Below are 12,789 nucleotides of genomic sequence, written 5' to 3'. Positions count from 1 at the left end.
GGAAAATTTTCATCATTTTGAAGCAAAAAGTAAAACAACTTTTTGTGAATCGGAAAGTTTTATTGCTCTGTAGAAACAAATGAAAGGAATTTTCATGAATCGGAAAATTCCCATCACGATGTAGAAACAAGTGAAAACACTTTTCATAATCCGGACAATTTTGGATATTATTTATAGTGATGGTTTTTGGAGAATTTTCCACTATATTTAACAGCACATTCAGCTATAAAATTCAATTCTTGTAGAGGAAAGTTAGACAGCTACAAATTATCATTTTCCAATTAGCTTTCGGAAACCAGAAAATTTTCTAATATTTCAAGTTGGGAAGTAAAAATATACAGTGTTTCTCTCTCTCTCTCTCTCTCTCTCTCTGTGTGTGTGTGTGTGTGTGTAAGTAAAAAGTGCAGGGAACATACATCGAGTTCGTAGAGAACAAATATCCCATTCCAATATTTAAAATGTAACAAGAAATTGAAAAGAAACCTTTGTGAATTTATCAATTTCAGAAACAGAAAATTCCACTACATTTTCACATGTAGGCCTGCCTATGTAATGAAATAACTATATAAAAGTTCCTTATGAAGATAATTTTTGTAACAGAAAATAATCTTCATAATCTTCAAAAAATGATTTTATTGTGTTTAACACTCGTAAGTCATAATTTCAGTATTGGAATTTTGTATAATCAACATCTTAGAGCAGATATTTGTAATGTAAAACTACCATTCTAATGTAGAAAAATGTATTCGAAATAATGACGATTTGATAGAACAAGTACATATATATATATATATATATATATATATATATATATATATATATATATATATATAAGAAATATGTTTTTTATTTTGTAAATTAAAATGAGATTACTTGCTTTTAGAACGCAGCGCTAATAGTGCTGCTTTTTATGTTTCTTTTATTATTTTATTGGAAGAACAACTACACAAATCAGCTTCCTTATTAGTTACATTTCACTTTCTCTTCTGAATGAATATATGAATAAATAAATGTTTATTTCCAGAAAATGGTCAGTATTTGCTTTCATGAGTTACTTAACTTGAATTTTGGCTAGTCAAAAATTTACAGTAGGCACTTTATATGATATCTACTTATTTATAAATGTTGCAGTATGTAAATCTATAAAAGTAGTAAAGCTATGGGAAAACCGTTTTATGCGTATTAAACTGACGATATCTAATATTGTAAGATCAAAGGTGGATCTGAGGGAAGAACGCATTGAAGTTTTTGAAACATTCTTGAAATGAAGAATCGTTAGATTTTCACTTCATGAAAATTTTTAAGACAATATTTATTACCAATAAATTTTAAGGCTAAACAACGATGTAGGAATAAGTGGAGTATGTTTTTATGAATCGGAATATATTCATGACTTTTAATAAATTGAAATTTTAAATAATAGAATGGGATATTTGTACTCTACGAACTCAATCCATGTTCTCTGCACTTTGCATACACACACATACACACACAAAGAGAGAGAGAGAGAAAGAGAGGAGTTGAATTGAGTTGATTTTGAGTTTACCGTCCCTTTCAGCAGTGAGACTATATAAGACGGAACCAACTGATTAACGTGAAATCCGAATTACATGAGCTCCCGCTGGGAATCGAAGCCAGGCCTTCCATGCCATAGGCGAGTATGCTAACCGCTTAGCAAGGAAGGAGCTCGCAGATGAAGAGAGACAGAGAAACACTGTGTAAAATTTTACTTCCCAACTTGAAATATTAGAAAATTTTCCGGTTCCCGAAAGCTAATTGGAAAATTATAATTTCTTGCTGACTAACTTTCCTCTACAGAAATTCAATTTTGTAGCTGAATGTGCAGTTAAATATAGTGGAAAATTTTTCCACCTAACATCACTATACATAATATCCAAAATTGTCCGGCTTATGAAAAGTTTTTTCTACTTGTTTCTACATCGTGATGAAAATTTTCCGATCTATGAAAATTCCTTTCACTTGTTTCACTTTACAGAGCAATAAAACTTTCCGATTCATAAAAAGTTGTTTCACCTTTTGCTTTAAAATGATGAAAATTTTCCGACTTATAAAAAGTGCTTCAATTTTTCCATATAAGACAGAAAATATTTCGATTCATAAAAAATTGTTTAACTTGTTCCTACATAGTACTGAAAATTGTTTGAGCCATGAAAATTTTCAGATCTTTTAAACGATCTTTCACTTTTTAACATTTCTGTACATGAATTGAACCAATTTTATGATTGTTGAGGGATGGTTACTTGATTACTGATTTTTTTTAGAACGGAAAATTTTCCGGAAAAATATAGCGGAAAATGTTCCATCTCACATCACTAGATATAAATAACAGAATATGTTGATGAGTAAAAGGACTGGACAGAGAAAGGACAATACACAGAGACAGAAATTTATATATACAAAACAATACAAAGAAAATAAAAAATTCAAAGTTCATGACAAAAAATAAAAATAATTCTATATGAGGATGACAAAAATATGATCTGTACATTTTCGCAGAAGAGCAAAATTACAATCTTTTGAATTAAATTCAAAACACTTTTAGAGTCGTCATGAAAACGGGAATTTTTAATTTAGTTATTATGAACTTTTTTTTTTCTCAGCAGATTGATCTTAATTTGGCGAAGCACCTGGAGCGAAATGTTTCAGAATGACAAAGATTCATGATAGAGGAATGTCCACCTTGTGTAGCGCTATGACTGCGACGCGATTCTCATACTCGCTTCATTCCATCGTTATACGTTCTTACCGGTACGTGAAATCAAGAGTTCAGGAACCTACTTCGTCCAAAACACCAAGATGGCAGCACTCTCTCATAGCCAGCATGGTGAAATGCCGGCCAAAATCTTTGACAATACTTGTGAAATATTTATGTGAATGAGCACAGCCAATTTTACCACTTGCACCAGCCTTCATCATTTCATCAACAATTTTAGTTTGAACCTGAAAAACAGGACAAGTTATTAACTTGTTCATGAATGTCTTCGACAAAAACATTACTAATGATCCCCTTTCTTGAGAACCTTTTAGTACATTTATCTGCTGGTTTGGTCTCCGAGATTTAATGGGGACCACCTTTACCTTAAGTTGGAATAAACTTACACTACATTTACACGGTAGCAGGCTGGGTTAAGTTAGCAGGTTAGTTCGCCTTCGATCAGCATACGTGGAAGGAAGAAAGGAATAAGAACTATATCCCAGCGTTTTGTAGGGAAACAGCATGCTGAAATTACAATAGTTAAATCATAGAGTGAAAATAGCAAGCTCTTGATATTTATCACATGTTTTTTACATGGTATGTCACTCGGTTGGATGGTTTACGATTCCTTTTAGCACCATGGTTATATGAGACATGGACCTATAGTAAAACATGGAATCCGAACTACACGAGCTCCTGCCGGGAATCGAACCCAGATTCCCCGCGCCATAGATGCGTACGTTAGCCATTAAGCCACAAGAGAGCGCTACTGTAGATGATCGTAGAACAGGGTGAAGTTGCGTAGCGTATAGAAAAAAATGGACTAAACGGCGTGGCAAACATCTTGACATTTGAAGGCAGCGCTCCAAGCTCCCTTTAAATGCTTCTAGCAAATGAGAGACTGCGGTATTGCCACATTTATTTTGTACACATTCACTTCAGTCTATCCCCTGCCACATGATCGCGCTGTAGTTCGCCTTCTTAGTAAAGCCACAGCCCACACCCCTTTACCATTTGGCAACGTCGCGTCATAGCTTGCGTTTTTTTCGTTTAGCTAAAATGCCAAGATGTTTTATCGATTAAGCTAGATCCTTGTAATGACCAAAGCTCTTCAGATGATCATTAATATTACCAGTAAGTTTCTCGAGTGGTTTTAAATGCAACTAGCTGTCAGTACGGTAACAAACTATTACGTTCCTTATGTTATACGTTTGTTTTACATTAGTGGTCTGCAGGAAGGTTCTAGAACGCAGGTCGCCTATACCTGTTAGTAGCCAGGTTGGTAACTTTCTGTACCACAGCTCAATACTTAATTCACACACTATTGACAAGCGAGCGATAGCGAGTGAAGGCAGGTCAGAAGCCCCGCAGCGCACATTGTTTTCTGTCTTCATCAACTCAACGGAGAGGGGGACAAGTGTTCTAGAACCCTGTCGTAGTATGATGTAAGTTAAATCGTAATCATAAATAATTTGTTAGATATTCCCTTATTTTCTTTGTGAAACAATACATTTCACTCTAAAATTCGCTGAAATTCTTTACCACCGCAGAATGTTCCAGTACCTGAAACGAGTTTATGGCGACCATCGGTTCAACCCACACTAGGAAGCCAATAGAAACCAATGTTACGTTTGCGGGCCGTAGGAAACAGGCGTGTTAATGACGGTTGGTATGTGCCTAAACGAAGATTTATTGTGACGTAATTGTCACAATTTCTGCATACATGGGTATTCAATTTCATTGTGCAATGAGTATCTCTGGTTCCCTGTTATAATCTAGTTGAGGGTAAAATAACATGTTTTGTTACCGACATTTCATGTTACCACTGTTAAATAATAAGGAGGTGCCGACAATACATTCAGCACAAATATATGGGAGATCTACACATACCAAAACATCCGAACCTGCGTTGTAAAATATTAAGTACTCAAACTTCAATTAGGTATAGTCTTTTTGTTAAAAAAAAAAAAAAAAAAAAAAATCGACCTTACCTGTAATTTTTTTCGGGTTAAGTTCCAAAGCTGGACGTGCATTTCCAGCAAAATTAGGAATGTTATATACAGTGGCGTATTTACGATTTTCTTTCGGGGGGGGGGGGGCTTTGCTAACTTTCGGGGAGGGCTTTGCCTGAAAATGTGAAAATTCTGCAAGATATTTCATATACTTTACTATAGTAAGTAAGATTTCGGGGGGGGCTTAAGCCCGGAAGCCCCCCCCAAATACGCCACTTCCACATTTTCTGCAATTTGTTATTAGGTTCATTAATACGTGCTCTTTACAAACTTTTAAAAGATTTTGCTCGTTATCAACGCATTGCTTCACAAATGTTAAAACTGTTACTTCATTGTCCCTGTACATTCGCCATGTTGATAACATAAATGCTCGTTACCTTTCCACAATGCAACTGCTCGGTTACCTTGCGCCAAGTAGTTCCCTTCGCTCGCCGTATAGTCCCATTTTATAACCGCTTATTTATAACAAACAAACAGATTTTTCGAGACCCTTATATACTATCAAGCTCACAAACGATTAAATTATCCATATCTTTTTTGTAAATTTTAAAAAGTTTCATGGAAACGGACGCCGAACTTTGGAACTTAACCCAAAATCTCCCCCAATCTTGCAAATATAAGGTCTCCAGTTTTACTTACTTTACAAAATATAGCTGAGCGACCGACAGGATATAAGCCCCGTAGGGCTCGTTTTCTAGCTTTATCTTAAATTAGACTAAAACAAAGTACTCTCAAGGTGCAAGAAACTATGAAACGAGTTGCGGGAGATTCTAAATGCCATTCAAAAATACTTATCTAACTCACCTTTGCTCCAGGTTCGAACTTCAATTTGACATTTTTCCCTGAATGTAATATTTTCTTTTTTATTAAAGCATTATCTTCTGCAATTAATGCCATTTTTTGAGAATGTGCCAAATAATGTATGTTCTTCAAAAGTTCAAAGTAATTCGTAAGTCTACATCTTAATTAGATTATTTTAGCTACAAATACTACGCAACAGTTCCTTTACGATTACATATTTGTTAAATGGTACACAAATCAACTACATCAGCTGATGCTTGTTGACTTTATGCATTCGCTTTACGCATGTCTTTTATTACACAATGTTGCCAATAAAATAGCTAGTAAAACCTTGTCAAATATAAGAAGATACAGAACAACACAGGTGGCTCCATTCCGAAACAGTTTACGATAATATATTGCAAACCCTTCGTTCTAATTTCCGACGGTAAGTAGAGTAGCGGTTATAATTAATATTTGCAAGCTTTGCTCTGCGTTATACTGTTTGTAGACGATCCAAGAAAGCTTGAACAAGACTCTTGTTCAAGACCATTCAATAGTATTCAATGAAAAAGACGTCAACGCTGACGTCATTTTTGTCTTGAATTCAAGAGATTTCGTTTCGGCCCTGTTCTATGTGGACGGTGGAGAGTAGACAATTCAAGAGCATTCAATAGCCAATCAGCGCCCGAGTTGATTGCAGGAAAATACAAAACAACTATGATGGTGTCGTCAGACAGAGCAGCAGTTGTTCAATAAATATCTTTTTATTACTCTTTTCCACAATTACCTGATATTGAAATTATGCATTATAATAATTAAAAAAAAGCCGAAGCGCGTCGCTTCTAGTCTCAACAAGGATTTTTTGTTAATTCTTATATTGCATCCAAAATGTTGATTACAAAGCTAAAATATGTTTGACATGCAATCTTGATACTATGTTAAACTAATAGATCCAAAATTTTACTCCTTTCCTCTTTTCTTTCCATTCCTTTCACAACTCCTTTGGTGCAAATCTTTGAATTTCCTTTTACTACAACAAAAATCCATCGAGAGCATGATTACCAGGGTAGACGCAATCGAAATTAATTTTATTTTTTGCTTATATTTTAATTATGTTTCAATATTTTTAGAACATTTTCATACAAAGAATTTTTTTTACCATGTCCACTTACTAATCGCTCACTTTTACACATACATAGAAGGAAAAATGTAATAAATGTAAGACATCTTGTACTATAGTATACGTACAAGATTTAATGTGTATGGGTGTAGGTTTTCGATATAAATATCCATTAGGTGTAAGCAACATATTAAGACAAAGGCTAATAAAAATAAAATGTCTCGGAGACAACCTTTAAATCTCTCGTGGGCTCTTGGAGGTCCGCGGACCACAAATTTTGAAACATTCTCCTAAATCTGTAGCTCTGGTCTGTTCTTGCTTTCTTGCCCCGGCTCGTAACCTTTTGGACACTTCAGTTGTACACAGGTATGGTGGTATAGATGAAGTTCATGCAATCCTCTGGGAGAAAAGAAAAATAATTGAACATTTTCTCTGAGCTGCTGTGGAAATTATAGTTGGAGCGAATTTTTGTTCAATATTATATATTGGAGAAAGTTATAAACTACTCTGCGTATATTGTTCGCTAGTAGAAAAAAAAAAACAGTGTGGGCAGGTATGATTTAAATGATGTATCACTGTAAGAAGATTTGGGCGTTAAGTTGGAGTTACCTTACACTGGAAAATGAGATAATCATCCTTCTTCTTTACCACAGTAGAACAGAGGTGTGTTACGATAACCTTGCTGATATAATCGATACAGCGTTTGAGCTATACAATGAACCACATAAGACACTCTTGGTGTTTGGGTCGCCTGCAATGATACACAGCGCCCTGTACTTAGTGATGTAGTGCCATAAATTCTTCGGAATCACTTCATCAGGAGAATAAACATTTATGAGGACTAGCTGTTTATATCTGAAACCTTGTACTTGAAGTTTGGGTTGCAACAGAGAATGTTGAATAGTCACTTGTTGCGTATCCGAAATTGTCGTCTGTGTGTGGAATCCGACTGCCACTCTTCCATAGCCATCGGTTCTATGCTGAGTATACAACCTACAGTCCGGAAGCCTTAGCGGATATTCTGCAGTGCTCCAGGTTTCTTGTAATAGTATAATGTGGGAGCGAAGATGCGACAGAGGCGCTATAAAATGGTTCTTTTTCTCATAGTTGTCTACAGTTCCATTGGAGAATATTGAGTGCTGATCTAGTGGCCATCTGTAGTGTTTAAAAATATGCGTGGAGAAGTTGATAAATTGGTGAGTCGTCTGTGGCTTGCGAAGATGGTTGGAAACCATAGTTAATAGCAGCATTTTTTAATACTATGTAATAAGTTAATTAGAAAGCTTTGTAATAATTCTTCGAGATAGTCTGTGGCGTTGGATGGGCGCGATTGGTGCGAAGTCCTGCGGTGATGTGTGGGTGTTGAGTTCCAAGATTGTTCAACTTTACCTGCCCGTGCTCTGTGCTGTTTGCTGGTGGAGAATTCTGATACTCGGAGGTATAAAATTAGCTGAAGTCAATTTCCTTTCCGGACATTGAGAATCTGTGCCCATATGTTCGCTTCCACAATTGATGCATATAGGATCTTGTTTACAGAAATTAGCATCATGAGGTGCTCCACATTGGTAGCAAAATTTTTGTTTCAAGTGACACGCCCTCTGAAGGTGACCCGGTCGGTAACATCCCTCTCTGCATTGTTTAACAGCGGATACATATGTACGTATGGAATGTCCTGAATGGTAAAGCAAGCAGAAGTCAGGGAGATGATATTTGGCGAAGGTTTTTACCACAGAGTGAATAGGGCGAATTTCCGAATTGACCCGTTTTTTAATGCGTCGGACGTATAGCAATTTTCTAGTATTTCTTCCTCAGTGAAATCAGGATATACACCATGAATGATTCCCACTGATTGAGATGTGTAATATGGCCCGAAAGTTTACCAACCGTGAGTTGTAAGCACTCCATGATGAAGGAACTCATTTGCCTGTTGACCTGTATGAAATTCGATTTTAATTAAATTCTTGCCAGTGAGGTGAAACCATTTCACACCAGCCACTTTAGATTGAAAAAGAAATTTTCCGCGTACTTGAGTGCGTTTACGCACTGTTGTTACGTTATTATCAGTAGTAGAGACCGGTACCACGTGTACACCATACGGAGGAGCATGATGAGGCAGATATAGATTAGGAGCCGGTGTAGAATTTACAGTGATTTCCTTGGTTACCGGAATTGTGTCTTCAATATGCACTACATTATCAGTGTTTGTAAGAGGCACTGTTACTATAAAAGATGGTGGAAAAGTACCTCCTGATACCGCCGCCATAAGGTGGGGTAAATGATCACCACCCACACAAGAGTAATTTATATGAAAATGCACTTCACTAGGAAATCACACTGGAAACTGTGCTAGTGTAAAACCAACGAAAATTAACTGTCATGTATAAACTGTAGATTCGAAGCGGCCCTATACGCGATGTTGTGACTTCCGAATAAGCGAGAGAATCAACATAAATCCAGTAGTACTAGTCAGCCGGTTCGCACCGGTTCGCTAGAACCGGTTGTTAAAATATTTCGAGTTCGCAGAACTGTTTGTCCTACCCAGACATAAACTCCACATGTATATAACGCATGGCCCAACCAAGAGTGGAGGAAAGAGGTCAAATAAAGGTCATCTCTACCCAATGCATTGCTGACTCCCTACTTTCTTGACCGGTGAGTACCAGGGTCGATATGGGTATGTAGAGAACCGGTAGGCTCCGTAGGTTACGATCACGTTGGTTTCAATGTCGCAAAATGAGGTGTGTTCGGGCAGGAGACGAAAAACCGATCGACGGTCCAAACAGTGTAGTAGTCACTTCTCGGGTCACTATGCGCCACTGGAGAAGCTTCCGGTCGAGATCTTTGGGTCTATCTTTATCTCCTGACTGCTGCGTAATTCTGTGCCGTACACTACCTATGAAACCACTGAGAGGCAACAGGATCCTCACAAGAATTGACGAGAAATGAACCAGAAGCACCGATTGTTTACTTGTGAGGCGCGTATCACTGATGACCGACGAGCCCCTCGGGCAATGTAGGTATAGGGAGAACGAACATACATGCTTGTTTCCGAATATAGAAATCCTGATGTCGCATTTGAATTTTCTCCAGTGCGAGAGCTCAAAACGGCCAGACATTGCTGATCGCTCTCGGCTATTTCGAGGCACGTGTCAGCTGAGCTTGGTTTGGTTTCAGTGGACTTGGGTTGCCTGATACCAAGCAGGTCCGTAGCTAGAAGTGTGTTATGGGGGAGGCACAGTTCAATTTCTTCCCTGACACACACCAACACACACATATATATACACCAAACCAAGCTCACCTAACGCATGGGTAATAGCTGCGAGCGATCAGCAGTGTGTGGATGTTTTGGGCCGTGGCATAGGAACAACTAAAAATGCGATATCAGGGTTGGTTTGCATATTCGGAAACTAGCGTGTCTGCACGTTCTCTCATACCCATATTGCCCAAAGTTAGTGATGAGCAAATGCAAGACCAAGACCAAGACCCGGGTGGTCTTGGTCTTGGTCTTGGCCTTGCACTGGAACCCTTGGTCTTGGTCTTGGTCTTGCTGCAAGAGTCTTGCAAGTCTTGCTTTTAACAAAATCTTATGCTTTTCTTAGGTAAATTTTACTCTGGATAAATTCTACAATACTCAAATAGTAACGGAAATGCAATGTATGTTTCTAAATGTAGTATACAGTGTTCGAAGTAAAAAAAAAAAAGAAAAAAAGCAGAGGCAGTATACATACCGGCTATTTAAATATGGTCTTGATCACTGAAAAACCAGAGACGGTATGTCTTCATTACTGAAAAACCGGAGGTGGTATGGCATACCACTGCATACCTTCTCACTTCGACCACTGATAGTTTACCTTCGTTTAAGTATGATGATAGTGTACAACATAGGCGATAATCTTTTTCAATGGGTGCCCGCGCTGCACCAATAAGATAAATTACAACGTTTCGAAATATATTTTTATATTTTTTAACAGATCCATTACTCCCCTGGTTCCCAAACATTGGGGAGGCTACCCCTGAGACGCATGAAAGAAAATCAAGACGGTACAGATTACTGAAATATCATGAATTGCTAAATTATTTTTACACACTAAAGGCGTCGGTTATTTTTTATTTCCAACCAAAATTAGTTAATCTTTATATTGAACGAACTTCCATTTTATAATAATATTGAGATTTTATTTTACTGATTGCAGTAAGCACTCTATGGAACAGAAACATTGACATTACGCAAAAGCAATGAAAAAATATATTGGAGGCTTTCGAAAAAAGGAGAGAATTAGCTGTGTTGAACGGAAAACGAATGTGAAGGTGTTAGTAGCAGTAGGGGAAAAAGAAGAATTTTAGATGTAATTAAGAGGAGGAAAAGAAACTGGTTGGGACATTGGCTGAGAAGGAACTTAATTATGTGGGACGTCCTATAGGGTATGGTGGAAGGAAAGAGAGGAAGGGGCAAAGGAGATTGTAGTTGAAGGAAAGTATTAAAACAGAAAATTGCTACTACCGCGAGGACCACCGTATATCGAAGCTTCTGAGTTGCAACAAGTCACCTGCCAATAATGACAGATCAGCTATGATGATGATGATATGTTAGCAATATTGGCCAAAAAAAGAGAGAGAGAAATCAAAATAATAACGATTATAATCAAACCTCTTAATATTTTGGAATAATATGAGTGAAAATTGAAAACGACTCAACTGTCCATTCCTTTTGTGTAAACTCAATTTATACAAATACTTTTTACCTATATTAGAAATACAAAAACACAGTATCAAACTCGAAGTTATTTTAAATATCGGTACAAAATCACTTTCAATTGTGAGTATGGATTATTTATTGTTGTATAATGTTATATCGCCCAATCCTCGGGTGCCATATACCTGAGAAGGCTAAAAGTTATATTGGTACACAATTATTCAACATACAAGCACCCGCCCATGAAATCAAACTTGCGGTCACATACACTAAGTTTTTGTCAATATCATGAAATTGTTATTTCGATATTAATTTCTTGAGCTCACATTAAAAATTTCTAACGAATACTGGAAGGCAAAGGAGCCAAGGCCATATTCATGTAGCCGACACCTAATGTGTACGAAATTACCGATGTTCCATACTTCATTTCTCTTTAGTTTTGTGAGAAGGAAACCACTAATATGTTTTGAAATGATGTAATATCTAGTTTTACATGCCACAATTATACGTCGAGGCTAAGGGAGATGGTGATGGATGAGAAACGAATGAAATGGTGAAATCAAGAAAGTAGGAGGAAACGTGGAAATCCCGAGAAAACTTACGCACACGGTATCTATCCACCAAAAAAGCTCAAATAGAGCAAACTGGGATAGAACCAGGGACCCCAGCACCAGGGGTGAACGCTCTACCACTGACCGGTACTTGTGCAAGACTCTTGCGCAAGAGTCTTGGTGTTGGTCTTGGTCTTGCAGGTATGGTCTTGGTCTTGGTCTTGCATCGGGATTCGTGGTCTTGGTCTTGGTCTTGCAAGCAAGACTCTTGCAAAAACTGCAAGATCAAGACTTGCGCTCATCACTACCCAAAGTGCCCGTTGGTCACCGGAAGTACGCGCACCTACGTGTAAACAATTCGTGCTTTTGGACCGGTTCTCGCCACTTCTTATGAGGATCCAGCTGAATCTCTGCAGTTCCATGGCTAATGTGTTGCATAGAATTACGCAGCAGAGTCAGGAGATGAGGATAGACCCATATATTTCCACCGGAAGTCTCTAAGTGACTACAACACTGTCGGGACCGCCGATTGGTTTTTCGAGTCCTGTTCGAACACACCTCACTTTGCGACATCGAGACCAACGCATTTGTTACCTACAGAACCTACAGGTTCTCTACATACCCATGTTGACCCTGGTACTAACCTGTCAAGAAAATAGGGAGCTACTGGAGACCCTTTGTGAAAACACCTGTTTTTTTTTTCGAACGCTTGCATTGTTGTGAAAACAACCAACTTTGAATTATTTCAATTCACTGGGCAGACAGAAATTTGAATGTTCGGGAGCCAAGATATTTATCTTAAGCTACTGATAAAGAATTTTTCAGCCACGTCAATAAAAGGTTTCCAGGCCTTAATTGTTAATTCCTTTGAGTGCTCCATATTTGTATTGGTGAGAATAAACGTTTGAAATTTT

General features: G+C 37.5%; 1 protein-coding gene across 1 annotated transcript in view; it reads right to left on the bottom strand.

The window, feature by feature from the left end:
- The window catches only part of LOC145694657 (AH receptor-interacting protein), a 31,788-nt gene extending 25,972 nt beyond the window's left edge, over nucleotides 1-5,816 (bottom strand). The window contains exon 1 of the mRNA XM_081771100.1: nucleotides 5,533-5,816. Within this exon, the coding sequence (XP_081627226.1) occupies nucleotides 5,533-5,625 (93 nt within the window). The 5' untranslated portion in view covers nucleotides 5,626-5,816. The remainder of the gene's footprint in view (nucleotides 1-5,532) is intronic.
- Nucleotides 5,817-12,789: the final 6,973 nt, after the last annotated feature.

This window comes from Thermobia domestica, chromosome 9 (genome assembly GCF_964235325.1).
Source record: "Thermobia domestica chromosome 9, izTheDome1.hap1.1, whole genome shotgun sequence".
Taxonomy (NCBI): Eukaryota; Metazoa; Arthropoda; class Insecta; order Zygentoma; family Lepismatidae; genus Thermobia; species Thermobia domestica.
Note: the sequence above shows the minus strand (reverse complement) of the source record. Positions and strands in the feature narration are given on the sequence as shown.